The sequence below is a fragment of the Sinocyclocheilus rhinocerous genome, unplaced genomic scaffold (genome assembly GCF_001515625.1).
Source record: "Sinocyclocheilus rhinocerous isolate Xijiao unplaced genomic scaffold, SAMN03320098_v1.1 scaffold749, whole genome shotgun sequence".
Lineage (NCBI taxonomy): Eukaryota > Metazoa > Chordata > Actinopteri > Cypriniformes > Cyprinidae > Sinocyclocheilus > Sinocyclocheilus rhinocerous.
In genome coordinates this window covers 626984-648383 of record NW_015653466.1, presented here as the reverse complement: position 1 = coordinate 648383, position 21400 = coordinate 626984, and the positions used below count along the sequence as shown (strand labels likewise).

The window sequence follows — 21400 nt, the reverse complement described above, 5'->3', positions numbered from 1 at the left end:
CACCTCATGTGTTATGGGATGCCTTTAAGGCGGTGATACAGGGGGAAATTATTCTCTTGACTTCATTGCGGAAAAAGGCCAAACAGAAGAAGTTTCAGGAACTACAAGAAAAAATAAAAAATTTAGAAGATGAACATAGACAGAATAATAACTCAAATCTGCTGAATCAAATAAAGACGGTGAGAGAAGAAATCAATAAAATATATGAAGATGATGTAGAAAAACAGGCCAAATTTACTAAACAGAGATTCTATGAAACTGGGCCCAGAGCCATGAAACTTTTAGCTTGGACAAAAAACATAGTAAAGAATATTAAAAACCCAGTTACAGAAAAAATAAGTAATTGTATAAAGGATATTCTAAATTCTTTTGAACATTTTTATAAAACTCTTTATTCTCAGCCATCTCAAACAAACATGCAATCGATTTCAAATTTTCTTGACTCATTCGACTTACCGGCTCAGAACAAAACAAAATATTAACGGCTGAACTAACGCAAGACGAATTAGATAAGGCAATAAATAGCTTAAAGACAAATAAATCTCCCGGAAAGGATGGATATCCGTCTGAATGGTACAAAATATTTCGCTCCGAATTAACACCCTTACTTCTCAGATTGTTTAACCATACACTTAAAGAGGGAGAGCTTCCACAGTCTTGGAAAGAGGCAATCATATCGGTGATACATAAACAAGGAAAGGACAGTAAAGAATGTAGCTCATATAGACCCATCTCAGTTCTTAATGTAGATTATAAACTGTATACTTCAATTCTAACAAAAAGATTAGAAACCGTTCTACCAGATTTAAATGATCATGATCAGACCGGGTTTATTCAAAACAGACAAACCCATGATAATATTAGACGTACACTTCAGATAATGAGTCATATAACTAAAAACAAAATTAGTGCAGTCTTTTTTAGCCTAGACGCAGAGAAGGCCTTCGACTCTGTGAGCTGGCTATACTTATATGAAGTGCTACACAGGTTCGGTTTCAAGGAGACATTTATTAATTCTATTAAAACATTATATTCGGCTCCCATTAAAAATAAATGGTCATTTATCTCAGAGAATTACCTTGGAGAGAGGAACTCGACAGGGATGTCCACTTTCCCCATCCTTATTTGCTCTATTTATTGAACCTCTAGCCCGACTAATCAGAGAAAATATGGACATACAGGGCATAAATATTAAAGGTAAAGAAGAGAAGGTAAGTCTTTATGCTGATGACATCCTTGTTTATTTGAGCAACCCTGAAAATACAATACCTATGTTGTGGTCCTCCCTCAAGGCATTTGGGGGCCTTTCTGGTTATTCATTGAATGTAAACAAAACTCAAATTTTGACATTTAATTTCTCACCCCCCCAAAAAAATATGTATAATTTTAAATGGGACTCTCAGAGCATTAAGTATTTAGGGGTAAATATACCAAGGGATCCCAGTTTAATATATAAATACAATTATGTCCCCATTAATAAGACAATAGAAACAGATGTGAATAGATGGACATTACTCCCATTGGATATGAGCAATAGAGTAGAATCAGTTAAAATGAATATAGTCCCTCGTCTATTGTATTTATTTCAGGCTTTACCAGTTGAAATTCCCCAGAAACAATTTAACGACTGGGACAGAATAATTTCTAGATTTATTTGGAATAGTAAAAAAACACGGATTAAATTTAAAACTCTACAGTTAGCAAAAGAAAAATGAGGACGGTCCCTGCCATGCCTTCAAGACTACTATATTGCTGCCCAACTGAGAAATTTGCTATGTTGCTGTGATTCAACCTATACTGCCAATTGGAAACAATTGGAAATCTTGCAAAGCCCTATTCCAGTTCAGTCACTTTTAGGTGATAACAATAAATTTAAGGAGATATCTGAAAACATAACTTAATGGACAAAATGTGGTTTAGAATTGTTGAACGGCTGCTTGATAGTAAGCCTAAGGAAATGAGTATTATGTTTATGAATGTATGACCACAAATATTCACGTATACATGCTTACAAATATTTGCTTATATCGTAACCAGTTGACCAGACTGAAATTTCTTTTACTTTTTATGTTATACTTTGGGAAAAATATTTATGTATGTACCCATGAAGGAGTGTTGTTTGATTGTTATTGTGTTGAAGTTCATAAAAAAAACAAAATAAAAAAAAAAACAGATGAAACTTCCTTTAAAATATCTTCTTTTGTTTTCTGCAGAAAAATGTAATTTAAATAAAAATATGATGCAATATTCATTTATCTGTTTGAACAGTTTCTTTGAATGTAATTTTCTTGTACTCTTGATTTACAGTCATAATTTCTGAAACATTGTGACTCTTTCAATGTTCGATACTGTGTGTGTAGCTGCTGTTGAGATCAGGTGTGTTGGTGACCCTTATCCTGGGCGGAGCTCAGGTTGAACGGGTGGCCATTGACAGAACGCTGGTGGGGCGACTACCTCCTGACACCATCAGCGATGGTGAGTAAATGCACACTTGCATGCTACCCTCCCTCTGTCTTTTCTGTTCTTTCTCTCCTCTTCTTGTCTCTCCCCCTCTCCTTGCAGTTTCGCTCACTGCTCATTTTCCCAGCATGGGCCTGGGCGGCATGCACACCCACAGGTCACGAACGTCAGTCCCTTCTGTTTCTCCCTCTTCCGTTACTCCCAATGGAAGTTCGAAAGGCACGGACAAATGCACACACACACGTACACGTTGAGGTTCCTCCTGAATCTCAGGGGAATCTGGCATGGCTCCTTGTCTTATTTCTGGTTTGTGAAACTGGACACTATCCCAAATCTGCTAATTATTTTCTCATATCATGTATTGTTTAGAGCTTATATGGCTAATGCTCTCTGTGCCAGGTCTCTAGATACCTGACAAACCTCTCTCGCTCTCTTTCTCTCTCTCACTCTGTCAGCCCACCCCTTCCCTTTTCCTAGTAGCCCCCATAGAGTGCCATTCAGGCCCCCAGAGCCCCTAATTACCAGAGTAATTATATGTGTGTGTGTGTGTGTGTGTGAGAGAGAGAGAGAGAGAGTGTAAGGGTTGGGGTGCCAGGAGGGCTTCTACATCTGTCACTTATTCAGCTATTTTCACACACACAGTCAGACCTGTTCTGGTCGTGATGAAGTTACTTTGTGAGTGCTGTAGTACAAAGAGAGAAATCGAAAACTTTGTTTGGCCTGTGATTGCGATGGACACATTTGTGACGCATAAATTATCTGTACTGCATCTATAGCTGTTTCGTTAATACAGTCACAGGTTACGATGTTTTAAGATGTATATGGACAGCCAAACAATGATAAGAGAGGTGTTTGGGAATATTTGTTTGGTATAAGAAGCTCCCACAGTGGTTTTAGGTAAAAACCATCTTGGTATTGAGTCCATTAGAGATGCCCAAAACATAATGACCTACAATTTAAGAACCAAAATATCCGCCATCATCAAATATTGTATTATATTTTTCTAGAAATTAATATCACTGCTTGTAAGCATTTTAGACAACGCTGTAAACATGTTTTAAAGGAATGGAGCATTAACTAACTAAGCAGATTTAGAGGAATTTATTGATTTATTCTGATTTAACCCACTGCCCACATGTTCCAAAACCTGTTTACTAGCCCCTGGACACAAATTTGGAATATTTTTGGAAGGATTATCATGGAATCTTCCCCTTAATTTGGCCATGATTACTGAACACTAATACATCAGTATGTTTTCTGGAATTTTTGTAATCTTTTAAAAGCATTCTGAATATTCCATGTTTTTCTTTTTTCTTTTTCTTTTCCAAAGGGAAAATATGTCATTTAAATAATCAGTTTTAATTTGGTAGAGTGTATTGTTTACACTTAGCTTTTCCAAATCACTCTTGAGCCTCTTAAAGTGACTAAACTATAAACTTTGGTTTAAGTAAAAATTATTCTTTCAATTTCCAAAAATATATTACATTTCCTAACGCACAGTAAATCAGCATTTTAAGTTCAAAATTCTCAAAAACAAAAAAAAGTTTCAAAATCTTATGCAAATGTGCATGTTTTCTTTGTTATTGTAGACTTGCTAAAGTAAAACTTAAAAACGATGGTAAAATTACTGCATTTAACACGCTTTTCCTTTGAAATGAGCTCCCTTTTTATGCTTGAATGTGAGATGATTCATAATTACTGCAGAAGCACTGATATTCCGTCTCTAATTTCTGTTAAGGTTGGAAATTCCAGCCCTGAATATCATCCTCAACTAAACCTGCTTCTCTAAATGGCTTGTATTAATTTTTTCTGCCGTTTAATTGGTTTCATAAACAGATAAATTTTTTAGGAAGGGAAGGTTAATTGCTAATCATAGTGTGGAGAGCTTGTCAACAGTTTCACTGCAAATGTCTCTTTAACATGAAAGCTGCATACCCTACAGGCTTTACAGTCTCTCTTTCACTCTCTCTCTCTCTTCTGTGACTCCTTATTAGTCTCTTAAACTACTGCCCTGACTCAAACACTTATGGAAATTATTCATTTAGTGCATTTCTGTGTGTGTGGGTCAGACTTTACCTACGTTTTGGGGACCAAATGTTCTCACAAGGATAGTAAAACCTGAAATCACAGCATTACTTGAACTAGCCAACAGTTGATTCGGTAGGTAGGTAACCATGAAGGTTAGATAAAAGAGGTTTGGACAATAAATATGTCATTAGGTATGTGTAAAAACAGTACAGGTCAAAGGAAAGTGCCCACCATGTAATACAAACATGTTTTGAGGGATGTTACTTTGAGTTTTGGCACAAAGTTTTTTCTGTAAATTGTGGGGGACATTTGGGGACATCATTGTTTGAAAGAATTATCTATATCTATAAAAGTAAAAAGGTTTTCTACCAGGGGTAAGTTAGCATTTGAGTCAATCTGTAGTCAAGCTGTAGTCTCTCAAGGTCATATGAGTTTTGACCTTTAACCTTTCTCTGTGGTTTTCAGCGGTGATCGGCGATCGCTTCCTGCTATTCACACTGATGGAGAGGAGTCAGGTGTGTCAGGTTTACCTGAACAGGAAGAACCAGAGCTCAGCTGAGCTAGCACGACACATGGAGAAACTCACAGCTGCGGAGATTAAGGTAATGCACACACACACACACACACACACGCACATACCTTTTACACACACATCTATTGAACACTCGCCCAAAGACATACACGCGCAAGCTCTTCAATGCACATGCATTAGCACATTTTAGGAGGAAAGGCAGCACAGCCTCTCCTGCTTTCAATTAAAAAGCTTTAATGAGGCTGGTCTGGCTCTTTCCACAGGGCTTTTAGCTCTAATAATTGCCTGGCTTTACTTCCTTTCTTTTACCGCTGGGACAGGTAACACTGTGATTACTGGAGCTCCTCTCTAATGCACACCTGTGGGGAACATCAGGTCCAAACACACAGCACTCCTGTCTTTATAGAGACATTACATGCTTTATGACAGTACATCTGTATATGCCTGACAAATGTTATTCCCTCTGTCTCTATTTTTGTTAATTAAATTACAGAAACCTGCAAATGGCAGATAGTTGGATATCATTATGTAATTGCTGTAATACTGTAATTGTTATGCATCAAGTAAATATAAAAAAGAAAAAAAATGTTTTTTTGAAAGCACAATATCATTTGAAATTTGAGAAGCATTAACTACACAAAGCAGTTTTTCAGTGTGGCATTACACACTGGTTTCCCACATCAAAGATATTGCTAGAACCTGATGGAACAGAAGGAACCAAAATAATTCTCTATTTTGAGATAAATTAAATCTGAAAGTGAACATTTTTACATTTGCATTTATTTCTGCATCGTCAGATACTTTTATCTAAAAAATATAATTTTTTATATATGTTTAAATAATATTTCATTTTTACATTACATTGCACTATATATATATATATATATATATATATATATACACATTTTAATTATAATTTATATATAATTTTTTGAAAGAAATTAATGCTTTTATTCAGCAAGGATGCATTCAATCAACATTGTTACAATGTTAAACTTTCTATGTATCAAAGAATTCTAAAATGTATAACAGTTTCCACATCAAATATTAAGCAGCAAAACTGCTTTCAACATATTAATAAGAAATGTTTCTTGAGCAACAAATCAGCATATTTGAATGATTTCTGAAGGGTCATGTGACCTTGAAAACTGGAGTAATGGCTATTCTTTTAATTTGTAATAATATTTCACAGTGTTACTGTTTTTACTTTATTTTGATCAAATAAAAGCAGCCTTACTGAGCGTAACGCCGTGTCTACACCGGATGCAACAAAGCGACCGTTGCAAATCATTTGAATTTGTGTCAGTACGTCATAGATAGAACGAGGCAGCCGTTTACTGTCGGGGATTTATTGTGCCGCGCCGCATCTAGTGTAGACACCATCACTGATTATAATGGGTTCTATAGTGTTTTGTCACGCCGCGCCGCTCGCGTTCGGAGTAGACATGGTGGTGTGTATATATTTCATTAGTTCTTGAATTTCCTGGCAATCAGACCCATGACTTTGGTGTTGCTAGCACCATGCTCTACTGTTTGAGCCAGAGGAACAGAAGATGTACTATCTATATTGTAAGATGTGGCCATTATTACTGCTCTGTAAAATTGGTCACAGCTATGCAGTTTGTCGCTAGCAGAGCAGTGGTGTAGGGGTTGGAGGGTGAGGTCAAGTCCATCTCCTTCTCTTTAGAGGAAACGAAGGTGATCGCTCCATTCTTTATTCTCCATCCCATTCATTCTCTGGCTTTCCAAATCAACTTGTCTAAAAAAAATTCACAACGGAATTTAAGAGAAAAAAAATCTTTATTCATTTTCTTTTTGAAAGCATTAACCTCATTTTAATGGGCCGGAGACCAAGTGTGCGGAGATCACAATTTGGATGGGTCTGATTATGGACTAAACACAATACATAAATACATCGGGCTCTTAACACCCTCCGCACCCGAACATTATCGCATTACTGGAGCGCTTTGTTGCGACACCCACAGTCTGTACTGGTTTACTTTGTTTTTGTTTATTTATTAATCTTATATAAATCATTTTCATGCTTGATGATACTTAACATGCACGATTAGTCTGTACAGGTGCAGTCTATGAAGGTCAAGGTTAAATGATGAACAGTTTTTGTTGTCATGGACAGACTGTGGTACATTTCTATTCCTCCCTATTGTGCACAGATAGAGTTGTTGACATAAAGAGAGACTCCGTGTTTGCTCTCTTGATAAGGCCTTTCAGAATGAAGTATATGGAAATTACTGCTATTATGTTGCATGAATAGGCACTGACTCTATAAGAGCCATATCGTATTTTCATGCCATTTATTTGTACTGTGGGCTACATTAAGGGTCTGGAAAAAACCCTGCTTTAAAACCTCAGCCCGGAACTGCTGAAATAGCACATGATGAGCCGCCGCAGATATGAGATAGAGTTTAATGCGGAGGTATGAGACAGTGGTGCGGTGTAGGAGAAAATACCGCTCCTTACTGAACTATTATTGCAGTCCCATAAACAGATAGTGGATTTAACTCCCCTTTAAAGGAACTAAGTTTTGAATACCTCAGTTATTATGTCTGTGTTTAGGCTAGACAGTCTTGAGTGATTAAAGCTGTTTGTGCATCAGCCAAAAGGCAGGTGTGTCTCAGTCAGGTGTGGCTCATTTTAATGAAATTTGGTAGTCAGACTTAGTCAGCAGCAAAACACTGGCCTGTGCTTCATTAGAAACCTGTCATTTTGGGTGGATTTGGGATTTATCTGTGCTGCAAATTTGCTGATGTATCTTAGATTCTGAGGTATTGATTGAGCAATTATAGAGCAATTACCTTTTTTTCCATAGTATATTCCTGTTTTTCCTGCAGAATCATATTCTGGTTCAGTCCTGCCACACTGGAAGCAATACAGTACCTGTCCAAATCTGGGGTTTATGAAAGTGAAAGCATCTAGAGATCTTATTAGCAGTCACACAAATACCTTGTTACCTTCTAACATCTCACCAAGTGCAGATCAAATGTGGCTATTTCAAATGAATTTAATAAAAACCCCAACAAAAAAATAACAATGCCCTGCTACCCGGAGCAGCTCAGGCCGCATTAATAAAGCAGCATGCAGCTGTATTGTGTTATGCAGAAGAGTTGGCGTCATGTTTTATAGATGTTTTGTGGTCTGATTCCTTTACGGTTACTGTTCTTCCGCAGGTTTCAGTGGTGGACTTACCTGGTGGAGGACGGCGCGTGGAGCGCCGCGTGGGGCTGAACCTGACGCAGGATGTAGTCGTGTGCTGGTGGCCCCTCTGTAACAAGGAGGTTAGGCCTTGGTCTCCCGTCCCTAGTGCAGTGGACAGGACCAACCTGGTGCTGCTCGCCTGCTCGGATACACCAGGGCTTACGGTAAGCAGACACTGACATTCCTTCAGGGTTGGTCTTTTATCTCTCTCTGAACTAATATTTTTTGGGTGATGAAATTTTGAACAAACGTGAAGGACAGATAATAACCAGGGTGTGACCTCCTAAATAATATAACTACTTTTAATAATGCCCTCGCAATACTCTGCTGCTCAAGGTTTCGGAAAGATTATCAATCCCTTTTTCACCCCAGTCTTTTTGGCCCATTTTACCTTTCTTTTTTCCCTTTGTCATGCTTTACTAATCACCATTGTGTTTCTCAGTGAGCTGCTGTAACTCAAACTGTTCACTTTAACTTTTTCTTTACGTGAACAGCCAACCTTTGACCTTTGAGCCCCCTTCCTGTGTAGCTGACGCTCTTTCATTGTAGTATGTGTTCTACTCTGCAGCAAATCTCTAATTACGCAACAGCTATACAGAGGTGCAAAAAAAAAACATTTTCTTGATTCTAGAATTTTTTTGCATATAGAATAGAGCTGCAGTACACACACCAATCCATCATTGTAAAGGTACCACTCATTTTATACGTCACACTGGATACTCTAGCAGTAGCAGATAAAGTAGCATGCATATATATATATACACATATACATATATATTTCATAATTTCGTTTTTATTTTTTTTGTTTACTCAGTAATCAATTTTCAGTATTTTTTTTTTTTATAAAGTAACTAGTATTCAACTGGTTATGTGATCTGAACATGACGGCCCCATGCAGTGAAAAAAAAATAAAACAGAAATAAAAAATGTACTGTAAAAATTTTTTAGGCTACTGATATGACTGGAGTCTACATCTCCAAAGTACTATTCCTTTTTTGTGTGTAAAACTTTTTTAAATGAGCAGCTCTCAGGAACTTCACTATAAGTAAACAAAAATCAGCACACTGCCACTGCTGCTCCCAAAGATGTATTAAACAAACAAAAAAAAAGTACACTAATAAATAAAATCAACTAATTACCCAATCATCCAATAAATGAAAACGAAAAATAATATAAAATAATAATAATAAATAAAATCCTATAAATTAGTTGACTAATCATGTCAGGTGTGATAGATCATGTTGATATAAATTGTACTCTTCTGTGCACTTGTTGTTTGCCTGACGAAGACCTTAGTGTCGAAACTTTGTGTTGATTTTAATAAATTGATCTTTGGGAGCAGCAGTGACAGTGTGCCGATCTTTTTTTACTTATAGTGAAGTTCCTGAGAGTTGCTCATTTAAAAAAGTTTTACACACAAAAAAAGAATAGTACTTTGGAGATGTAGACTCCAGTCATATCAGTAGCCTAAAAAATGTTACAGTACATTTTTTATTTCTGTTGTGTGAAGTGCTTTATTTGATCGAGCACCTGCCTAAAGTTTCTGGATGTGTGCATATTATATTTTCTTCGAGCTCTCAGGAACTGCTAATAACACTGTCTGTTGATTTCTCCATATCTACTGTACATTCTAGTGCCTCTCAGCACTGTTTAATGTGGGATGGCGACGATTCAAAAATCAGCAAGCAATGCTTAAGCTCCCAACATTGCACTCTGGTTTTAAACATATGCAAAATCTTCCCTCGCAGAGCAGTGGATGAGAGAGACGGGTAAACGGAGCTGCATTTCCAATCATAAATGCACCAAATTAAAACAAACAAGGGTTAGAAAACCGCTAAATAAAAAAATATAAGGGGGCAGCGTGGAACAACGCTGGATTGCTCTGGTTGGAAATGAACCCTGGATGTATCCTGGGCCTTCACCTATTTATTTTCCTCTCTCTCTCTCTTTGTCTCTCTCTCTCTCTCTCTCTCTCTCTTTGCCTCTCTCTCTCTCTCATTTTTCTACGGTTAAAAAAACATTAAAGTGTCTCTCGCCTTCATCGTTTCTAATTAAAGTGTTTGTTGTCATTTTCAGATCCGTGGTGTGAAATCAAGCTAGCAGTTTATGTAAGACGCGAGCGATGAATCAAACGGTTCGCTCAGCGCACAGACATACACTTCAATCAATTCTGCCTCATATATATGTTCCCTTTGTTAAGTTTGCTATCTGCATGCTAAACCCATTTTCTGCTTAGTCTTCAGCATTTAAAAAGTATGCTTTCTTTCCCTATGTGGTCTTAATTCTTACCCCTCGCAGATAAGCACTGCCAAGAGACACATGGGGAAAAACACTCGTACACACACTTTTATTTATGCAAACGTTTAACATTTTTAATCAATTCCCCTGTTCCTGGAATTTAATGATTTTAATTTTAAAAAAAAATGTATATATACACTTATTTTGCATGTTGAGGTGTTATGTTTTCAGTAAGCATTTGATATCTCTCTCTCTTTTTTTTTTTGATAGTTGTTTTGCATATTGGGGTGGTTGTTATGTTTTCCGTACACATTAGATGTTGTTGAATATCCTGTTATCTCTCGCAGAACACTTCTCTTTTCATACGTTTGATCTGTATATTTACCAGGCATTTGTACTTTATTTACAAATTGACACATTTCTTGTGTCTTCAACCTAACACATATTATCCTTTTCACTGAATGTGAAATGAGAGCAGAAATAGTCAGTGGCTTTCAGTGGCTTCAGAGTCAGTGGCTTTCAGGGACGTCCACTTTTTTAAAGAAATTCCTTGAGTAAATGTTATAGCCACAAATGGTCTCGCACAAACTAAATGTTGTGCTGCTTAATTTTTTAGGAAACGGTGAAACTTTTTTTTTTCAGGATTCTTTGATGAATTGAAAGTTTTAAAAATTGCCATTTATTTGAAATAGAAATCTTTTGTTACATTATGTGTCTTTACAGTCACTTTTGATCAATTTACCGCATCCTTGCTGAAGAAAAATATATTTTTTTAAAAATCTGACAGACCCCAAACTTTTGAATGGTAGTGTATATGTACACACATTTTTTAACACAGCCACCTTTTTTGACTGCAGTATTTATCCTTCTGCTGAATATATTTCCCTCATTTTTTGAATGTATTCCTTATTCTCTGACAGTGTTGATTTGATTTTAGAAGGCTCATGTGGAATGGTTTCAATCTCTGTCATTTTTCTGCGCATGGCTGCTGTTATGATTCCAGACCATGTTATATATGAAGAGAAAAGGTCCGAGTGGAATGTGATTTCTCGGGTTAAATTCTTGGGCATGTGCAGGTGCAGTAGAGCGAATGCTTCTGTGTTGATTTCATGCCACAGCGGCCTGACAAGCATCTGAGTAGCGTACACACACACACACATTTACACACACCAGAAGAGAGGAGACTCAGCAGCAAGGACTTTCATAGATTGCCTTCATCATCATCTCCCTTTCTCTCTCCCTCTCTCACTGTCCCCCTCTCTCCCTCTGAAAAGAAAAGAATAGTTTTGACCAGTGACTGAAACCAATAACTAACAGAGACTCACTTACCACTGTTCTCTCTCTCTTTCTAGCACCCCCCCCAAAAAAGCCTCCCCAACTCACCAAGATGCTGTTTGTCTTTGTGAAATTGAATCTGTCATTGTTTCAGCGACAGCTGTGGGATTTGCAATGTTTGTGTGTGCGTGTGTGTGAATGAAGGTCTTAAGAAGGATCACTCTGTGAAGATGTTAAAATCTTTATGGCGGGTGGGAGAAAGACACTCGAAATGTCCCCCAGTGCTGAGGCAAACATACTGCCTCTCCACCCGCTCTCCTTTATTTCTTCACCTTTTTGTTTTTGTTAAGTGTTACCGTGGCAAAGAGCTTAGCGCTTTCTCTCTATGGCTATCTGTTACTACTAAACCGGATAAACAAGTGTGAGGATTGTGCAATTTCTCTGTAGTTCCTGATGGCACTTCTGGTCCGCGATTTTACACTCACAACAAAGCACAATGCTATTCAAGACGGTTACATGTGTATATTATTAGCCAGAATAGTATCAGTTGCACTACCTTAGCAAAGCATTAGCCTCGTGAGGTCACAAATTCTGGCCTGAGCTGCAAGCTGACCAACTTAAAATGGCCTGAAAAGGTGTTCAACCTAGCTCTAGCTAGTTTTTTACTAGCTTAGTGCTAACGGGGTCAACATTATCGTAGTATTAGCCAAAGCAGTTGGGGCGTTGGTCTTTTGCTAGCGTGGTCAGTGGGGTGTTGGTTCTGAGCCCGGGCCCAGCTGTGGACAGGCCAAGAATGGGGGCCTCTGTGGCTGGGGCAGGTGTGTCTCAGCGGGGCCTGGCTCTGTGGAGAACTGGCACTGTTCCGGATCTCCCCTCTGTGCTGTCAGCAACTTCTCTCCCGCCCTCTCACTAAACCCCTCTCACCCCCTGGGGTGCAGCGGGAGTCGGCCCAGGGGGGATTACAGCTAAAAAAAAAAGACAAAAAAAACTCATCCCCTGATTTCACAGAAACCATTGGCAACCCGCTTAACTCAGTCTCCTACGCTGGCGCACACGCCACTGTTCTGTGCCAGCCCATCGCTCTCAGTCTCTCTCTCACCGCACCATCTGCACCAGAAACACACATACTACAGGTAAACCCAAACTTCCTGCGTGCTGCCGTCTGATAGGACACTTTTTAAGCTGTTTGTGTGCACATTTTGAGGTTAAATCTCCAAACAAATTTGATCAACATGTGTGTTGAGCCTGCGATTTCTACTGTCTCAGGGATGGCGGAGCCCATGCTGAATATTTACTTGTGCAAAATGTTTGTAACTTTTGGTTTACCTGTGGTTCTTCAAGACCACCTGTGTCTTTCTCTGGTTCTGTTTTACCTCGCAGTGGGTTATTACTTGTATATATTTTGTATACTTGTATATATAATTTGGAAATATAATTTAGCTACACATTTTTCTAAGAGTTGAGGCATAGCAGAGCACATGCTTTAATGCATTGAGCTGTGGTGGCCAAAGGTTTTTTTTATATATTGATTATAATTAATATTTTAAGATTATTCATTCTTCATTTCACTACAATTACATATTATGCATAACTTTTCTAATAATATCTTAAAAATGTCAGCGCACATGCTTCAACACATTATAAAAGAAATATTTTACAGTTTCAGGAACAAGTATATGAACTAAAAAGCAAGTTTATGAACTAAACAAAGTATATGAACATTTTGTCTGTCTGTTGTGACAGATGAGGAGGGAAAACGTATGTGAACCCTTCGTTTCAGCAGAAATAACTTTCACCAAATATTTCCTGTAATTGTGAATTGGGCATGCACAACCAATTTATAATTAAATTGAACTGGTAGATGCAAGGGTTCACATACTTGTTCTGAAAAAAAACAAAAAACTTCAATAATTAAAATTGTTTCTCCCTGTTTCTCTCTGTGTAGGTTTTGAGCTCTATCCGAACTGACGGGAACCCTATAGACTGCAGATTCAGTTTGACCCAACCCTACCATGTCCTGACCATGGAACTGCACCAAGAGGCCAAATACTCCACGTCTGAGCTGTACGAGGAGGCCCAGACTCCTGAAGTCCAAAACTGTGTGTATGAATGTGCTCGTGGACATCTCCAACGTCTGTCCGGCTCTCCTCTACCCCTGACATCCAAACCCATAACCTGTTGTCGCGACCCGCTGGAGCGCTGGGTTCTCTTGGGGCTTCAGGACTGCTCTGTGGTTCTTTTTGACCTACAGACAGGCCACTCCCAGTGGGCCTCCTGCTCCATGGTGCCGGTGGTACTAGCATGGCATCCTTCAGGAGCTCTGCTGATGGTGGGCGGAAGTCAAGGCGAGCTCCAGTGCTTTGATATGGGGCTCTCACCTCTCCCTCTGCGGCTAGTGAGTGAAGAACCGACTCCTGACTCTATAGGCCCCAGCCTGCACCTCTCTTGTCACATAAAAACCTCTGAGGGGCTAGAGGGGATCCAATGGGCCTACTGTCCGATATCCCATGGAAATGAGGGTCTGGAGGCAAATGACTTACTGCTGCTTCGGTTTCATGGAGGGCCGCTTGCTGCGCTGAGGCTAAAACTAGGTCAGTGGGACCTTTGTGTAGTCTACTTGATTGAAATCAGAGTAGGGCATTTGAAGTATAGAGCTAAAGATTCTTGAACATGATTGTATTTATATAGCCTGGGGACATAAAACACAAATGCAAAACACTAAGAGAGAATTTACACTACACACTTACACTATCATTCAAAAGTTTGGGGTCAGTAAGTTTTTTTTTTTTATAACTTTTGTTTATACTGCAAGGATGCAGTAAATAGAACAAAGATGGCAGTAAAGAAATTTGTTTCAACATTTTTCTATTTCAAATAAATACTGTTATTTTGAACTTTCTATCCATCAAAGAATCCTAAAGAAAATGGTTCCACAAAAATATTAAGCATCAGAAATATTTTCAACACTGATAATAATTAGAAATGTTTATTGAGCAATAAATCAGCATATTAGAATGATTTCTGAAGGATCATGTGACCCTAAAGTAATGGATACTAAAAGTTTAGCTTTGCCATCACAGGAATAAATGACATTTTAAAACATTAAAATAGAAAACTGTTTTTTTTAATTGAAATAATATTTCACAATATCACTTTTTTTTCTGTACTTTTGATCAAATAAATGCAACCTTGAACATAAGAGAGACTTCTTTCAAAAACATCAACAAGTCTTACCGACCCCAAACTTTTGAATGGTAATGTACTGTATATGAAATAAATATTTTATTTAAATATTATTAAATAACAGGTCTGTGTATCTGTTTATAATCTGAATTTGTTCTAAATGAAAAACTGATTACTTCGCAGGCATAAGAGAACATATTACACAGTTCTGATATTGGATATGTAGTTTATTTTCTACTAAGACAATACATTACTTTTCTTAAGAATTTTTAAAATAAGTCATAGTCGTGGTGTAGTGGTCAGTGCACATTCTTTAACACATTGAGCTGTGGTGCTCAGATGAGTGACATGTTTAAATCTGGCCCATGACCTGATTCCCATCTTCTTCCCAGTTTCAAGGAAACTAAGTGCCCAGAAAAACAATTTGATGTCACATGATGAAGATTTGATGTCACAATCCTTGCACACTTTGGCAAATCTAGTGATTAGTCTTTCCAAAAATAATCATTGTAGCAACCCACTATCCTGTAAAGGACACGCATAAGACCAGCCAATCAGATTATAGCTTGTCCAACCGAGACAGTGCGTGGCGTTATAGTGTGTTATATACTTCGGAGTGTGAGTGTGTGAGAATCTGAGATTGCGTTCATTGTAGAACTGTAGAAGCACACAGACATTTGAGGGAATAGCAGAGGCAGGGGCCAAGTCTTCTGCGGTCACTCAATACCCACCCTTGGGCTGCCACCTCCAGGTGCATTCTGGGATGCATTTCTCCGATAAATCATTTACAGTCCCTCAGGGCACCAGATAAAGTTTGCCAATCAAAACCTGCCCATGCCTAGAGTTTAATTTTGACTTTGGAAGTGAATGTGACTCCCAGCGACTCTGTCAAAGTTTTAAATGGAGAGCGTCAGCAAGAGAAAGAGTTTTCTACGAGAAAGAGAGGTAGAAAGCAAGGGAGGGTGGGAGAGAGAGAGAGCAACAGCAGTTCCCTCTCCTCTGATCGCGTGCCAAGGTTTTGATGAAGAAAGCAAACGCACATCTTTTCTGACTGATAATTCGGAGCAGCTATTGAGCAGCACTTGTTTGCCCGTTTGTCTATTTATTTCTTTGTGAACGTGTTCGTTGGGCTTGTCTTGCTCACGCGCCCATATTTATTGACTTATATCTCTAGAACTGCTACATGATGAAGTGAGTGAATCGGACGCACAGAGGATGAAAGAGTTGGCAGACCTCCAGTCTTCCCAAGGAAGCAGCTCTTTCTTTTTCTTTCGCTTACCCTCCCTTCTTTTTTTCCTCTCCTCCCTGAGTTATCTCATCTGGGCACGCGCTCGGCACAGGAGAGCTGCTGTACGGAGTGGATACGGGGGGCAGCTGGCCAGCACACTCTGAGAAAGTGAAAAAAAAAGACATTGAAGGGGAAACAAGATTAATTTAAAGGAGAGGAAATTGCACAGCATTGCAGTTTGGAGCTCTTTGGTTGCATCACATAGGTCACCCTGTTTGTTTTGGTTGTGTCGAATTATGCCTATATATATATATAAAATATTTCAAATAAATAAATTATTAGTGGGGTCTTTTTATACCACTTACCACTATTAAGAACAAGAAAAACAACTAAAATTAGAGTCAAAAAGAGTTTTATCACAACCACAACACTTCTCATAAATGAAAGTCACCTAACTGTCACCTAACTGGACAAAATAGTTAAATTTTGCACTTTATTTATTTATTTACAAAACAGTAACAATTGAATTTTGTATTTTATTTTATATTTTAAGGAACAGTTACATTTTGTAATCCAATTACATATTTTTATTTATTTATTTTTTTCCCACAATCAACAATTAATGTATTTCATGACTTCTCATAAATGAAGGTCACCTAACTGTTCTTTAAAGCTTTTTTACTGGACCGAACAGTTAAATTTATTACTTTTTTGTATTGCTTATTTATTTGTTTATTTAAAAAATGGTAACAATTACATTTTGTATGTATTTATTTAAAAATGTTCATATATATGTGTAAAAAAAAACTGACTACAAAAAAACTGTTAACCTGTGAACTTCTCATCCTCATCCTCATCCTCAGTGTCATGTGTTTTTTTTTCACAGGCCCAGGGAGAAAATGAAACCTTTTCTTTTCAGTTTGGTGTATATGTGTGCCATAAACAGCATCATTGTTTTATTGCATCTCTCTGCAGTGCTGCAGCTCTTCTGTGTCTGTGCTGATGTCTGTCATTTCTCTCTACACTGTTATTAGTCACATTAGTGGCTCTTCAGGGGTTTGTGGAAGGCGGCCTGTTAATTTCCCACATGCAGTTTTAATTGGACCCTACCCGACCTCCTTTCCAAATTCACTTACAAAAAAATGGTGGCTGTCATTTCATTTGCCGCAAAATGGCGCCTCCTTCTGCTACCAACATCCGCAGGAGATGATTTCTGTCCAAGAGACGATTTCAAATTGGTTTAGCAACAAAAAGAGATAACAAACATGGGTCATTTGCTTTACTTTGCTGTGTTATGTGCAAGTTCCTTGATGTGTAAGACGTCAGGAATCATGAATATAGAGGGTCCCGAGGGGTCGTTTTTTTGATGGGCAACATATTTCTCTGTTTGTGTAATGTTTGTCAATAACGTGGTTTTTGTGGCTGTGCTAATGGTCTCCTGTTGAGAAGTGAGCATAGCTGCGATTGAGTGTGCCGTTCAGAAGCAGATCCAGTATGGCTGGATTAAGCTCTGTTACATTATTAAATGTCAAATGCGGGTGTCAACCGCCTCAGGTGATTACTGCTCATTGTGATCACAGACGCTAACATTCACAGAAAGTTAGCAAGAGAACAGGCAGATAAGAGTTAGAAATAGAAAGATGTGTCTGAGAGAGAAAGAAAAAATAAGAGACGGCAGCGGATACAGAAGAATGAGTGTGTTTGTGAAATGCAAAAGGAAGTTTTAGTGGTTAAATATATGAAATGCTCTTGACACACTATGAAATCTGAAACCTACTGTAAAATCAGCACTAACCTGAAGATATTAAAGATAATAGCTGATAAAATAATAACAGTTTTCATGATTCTCCTGTATCTGTATCCTGTTGTTATTGTAAAAGTTCAATAAACAGATTTAATAAAAAAAAAACAAAAAAAATAATAACAGTAACAAAATCTACAATGCAGGGCCTAAAACAATACATATTTTATTTACAAATATTATAAATAGCTATTGTTAGAGAAATATTTTAAGCTTGTCAGAGAAATAATTGTATGAAATAATTATTTAAATTAAATATTTACATTTTGTAATGAAAAAATGATATTGTTACTTAGGGATGAGAGATATAGCCAAAAAAAAAAAATTCCTCTTTAAAAGAAAATAAGTATTATCTGAATGCAAAGTGACCCACATTTGGTTTTTGACTATTGAAAATGTGAACAGTTTACTTTTGGAGCTATACTGAAATTACAATATCTCTGAAACTGAGCCATATAGGGCCTTAAAAATGAAGACGCCTAAAGGAAGGTTTTTTAAGACCCAATATCTAAAAGGACTTTAAGATATATTTAATACTTGAGTTAGAGGCATGTAAACTTTGGAGAAATTATTATTATTATTTTAATGGTTACCATTGGCAAACAGGTTTTACTAATAGACCTATAGTACCAATCTCTGTGCTAAAATAACAATGATGCTGCCGTCTTTCTGAAGTCATTTTTACCCCGCTGTAATTGGTGGATTATTCAGTAAATATACATCAATGACAGTTAATATTTTGGCTTTCATCACTATATATGTTTAACTTTCTTCAGAAAAAAATATTGACAATATCAAAAATTTGAGCCGGGGAAGTTTCTGAATGTTGGTTGATTTGACATGGAATGGTCTTATTCTTTTTTGCAAAAAATTTATGAATCGATAACATTATTTTGATGTCATTCTAGTCACCACAATTTTAACTACTTGTTAGTACTACTTTGTAGTAGTATGTAAATACCATGGTACATAAATATAATAATTATGTAATACCATTATATACACTACCATTCCAAAGTTTGGGATCAGTAAATTGTTATATTAGAGTGATTTCTGAAGGATCATGTGACACTGAAGACTGAATTAATGGCTGCTGAAAATTCCACTTTGCCATCACAGGAATAAATTAGATTTTAAAATATTTTCAAATAATAAAAAAAAGTTATTTGAAATTGTGATAATATTCCACAATAATACTGTTTTTACTATATTTTTGATCAAATTAATGCAGCCTTGGTGAGGTCACCACAATTTTAACTACTTGTTAGTACTACTTTGTAGTAGTATGTAAATACCATGGTACATAAATATAATAATTATGTAATACCATTATATACACTACCATTCCAAAGTTTGGGATCAGTAAATTGTTATATTAGAGTGATTTCTGAAGGATCATGTGACACTGAAGACTGAATTAATGGCTGCTGAAAATTCCACTTTGCCATCACAGGAATAAATTAGATTTTAAAATATTTTCAAATAATAAAAAAAAAAAGTTATTTGAAATTGTGATAATATTCCACAATAATACTGTTTTTACTGTATTTTTGATCAAATTAATGCAGCCTTGGTGAGAATAAGAGATTTTTTTCAAAAAAAGAGTTTGTCAAAGTATATCATCATTTTGTAAAATTAGTGTTTATTGTTATTCTCATTTCATTTACCTTTAAAAAATTGTATTTGATCATATAATGGCGTGATATCTGCCATCTAACACCTTGCTCTCTAGTCTAGACAACTGTATTAGTATCGGCTGTTAAAAAAATCTATATCAGTCGGCCACTAATTTATACATTCAGATCAGTTTGAAGAAAACTCGTCTGTATGACCCTTTTGTGGTTAAAATAGTGTGTGATTTTCTGTAGGTAAATGCATGTTTGAGAAGCTTTGTAAACAGCAGAAGGTACATCCATTAGCTCAATGTCCATTCAGCTGCTCATCCCTCTCTGATTGATTCTCTGCTGTATATGGCATCCACCATTTCTCTTAAAGGTAATTCACTAAACTAACTGTCAGCAGTATCCACACCAACAAGTGTGTTTAACCTGAATCGACTGCATTTGCTGTGTGTCACAGTTCAGTTCACACACACACACACACTCACACTCACACACACCTCTCAACAGTGCTACAGAGAAAGAGCACAGACTGAAGATCGATCCAAATGTCAATGGCAATCTTACAGAGCGTCGCTTCTAAAGATCTCCTACCTCATACGGCCCAGAGCTTCCACAACCTCTTTCTCTTAATGTAAGACAACTTAATGTGTCAGAGCATGAGGGCTAGTATTTGATGGAAATACTGCAACCTTTGGACTTTCTAGCAGTATTCGTTTCTTCCAAGTTTGCTTCAGTCGTCATATATGTCATATGTGTCACTTCATAATCATGCAGCCACTTAATAACATATGTATTAATTCTATGTGCAGGTGTGTTCAGTGGCGCTCAGCTAGGCCCAGGTGATCTGGTACAGCACCGTTTGCGCTGTGAGGAGGTGGATGCAGCACTGGGAATTCTGGGTAATATGGACTGGGCCATGATGGGAGCAGAGTGTTACAGGTCACTCATCTCCATCACAGATCACCTGCTGAGAAAACCACTGGACCAGCAAACTGAAGGTAAAGACTCCAGACCTGCAGGCTTTGATTTCTGAACGGAGACTAAACCTAAACTTAATTAGTGTCAGGGAAAGTGCACAACAAACTCAGCTTGGAATCAAAAAGGTCTTTACCATTTCAAATAACAGTATTTAAATCTCGTTAAGTGCTCTGGTGCTGAGAGCAATAGTTAATAGGACCATGGAGCACAATGCAGTCCAAATGCAAAACGGACCAAGTTTGCAAGTTCCAACCTCTCGGTGCTATTTGATTTTAAACATAAGTGAGTTTGGACTTGGAGGAGGTAATTATTCATAGAGCAAAAGCATATCCATTATCTAGAGCTTCACTCGAGTCCTGAATGTACGTCACAAGCCAAGCACAGGGAGAGGCCACATGGAGCACAATAAAACAATGTTTTTATTTATTGAAAATGTACACACAGTGGCTCCAAAAAGAATTTAAACAACTTAAAAAATATCAACAAAATATCAAAACAAAGTGGCATTTTCTTAAATACAATTTTGAGTGAATTTTGAGCAGCATGCACACTTTAAAAGTACAAATTCTCACACACAAAAAAGTTAACCATATGAAATGAGTAAACCATATATGTGACCCTGGACCACAAAACCAGTCTTAAGTCGCTGGGGTATATTTGTAGCAATAGCCAAAAATACATTGTATGGGTCAAAATTATTGATTTTTATTTTATGCCAAAAATCATTAGGAAATTAAGTAAAGATCATGTTCCATGAAGATATTTTGTAAATTTCCTACCATAAATATATAAAAACTTCATTTTTGATTAGTAATATGCATTGCTAAAAACTTCATTTG

At 37.2% G+C, this 21400-nt stretch overlaps 1 protein-coding gene across 1 annotated transcript in view; it reads left to right on the top strand.

Annotated features, from left to right (window-relative positions):
* The window catches only part of LOC107715972 (WD repeat-containing and planar cell polarity effector protein fritz homolog), a 59907-nt gene that overhangs the window by 22416 nt on the left and 16091 nt on the right, over positions 1 to 21400 (top strand). Inside the window, exons 7-11 of the mRNA XM_016522253.1 lie at positions 2361 to 2475; positions 4954 to 5090; positions 8209 to 8400; positions 13695 to 14340; positions 20393 to 20581. Coding sequence (XP_016377739.1) covers positions 2361 to 2475; positions 4954 to 5090; positions 8209 to 8400; positions 13695 to 14340; positions 20393 to 20581 — 1279 coding nt within the window. The remainder of the gene's footprint in view (positions 1 to 2360; positions 2476 to 4953; positions 5091 to 8208; positions 8401 to 13694; positions 14341 to 20392; positions 20582 to 21400) is intronic.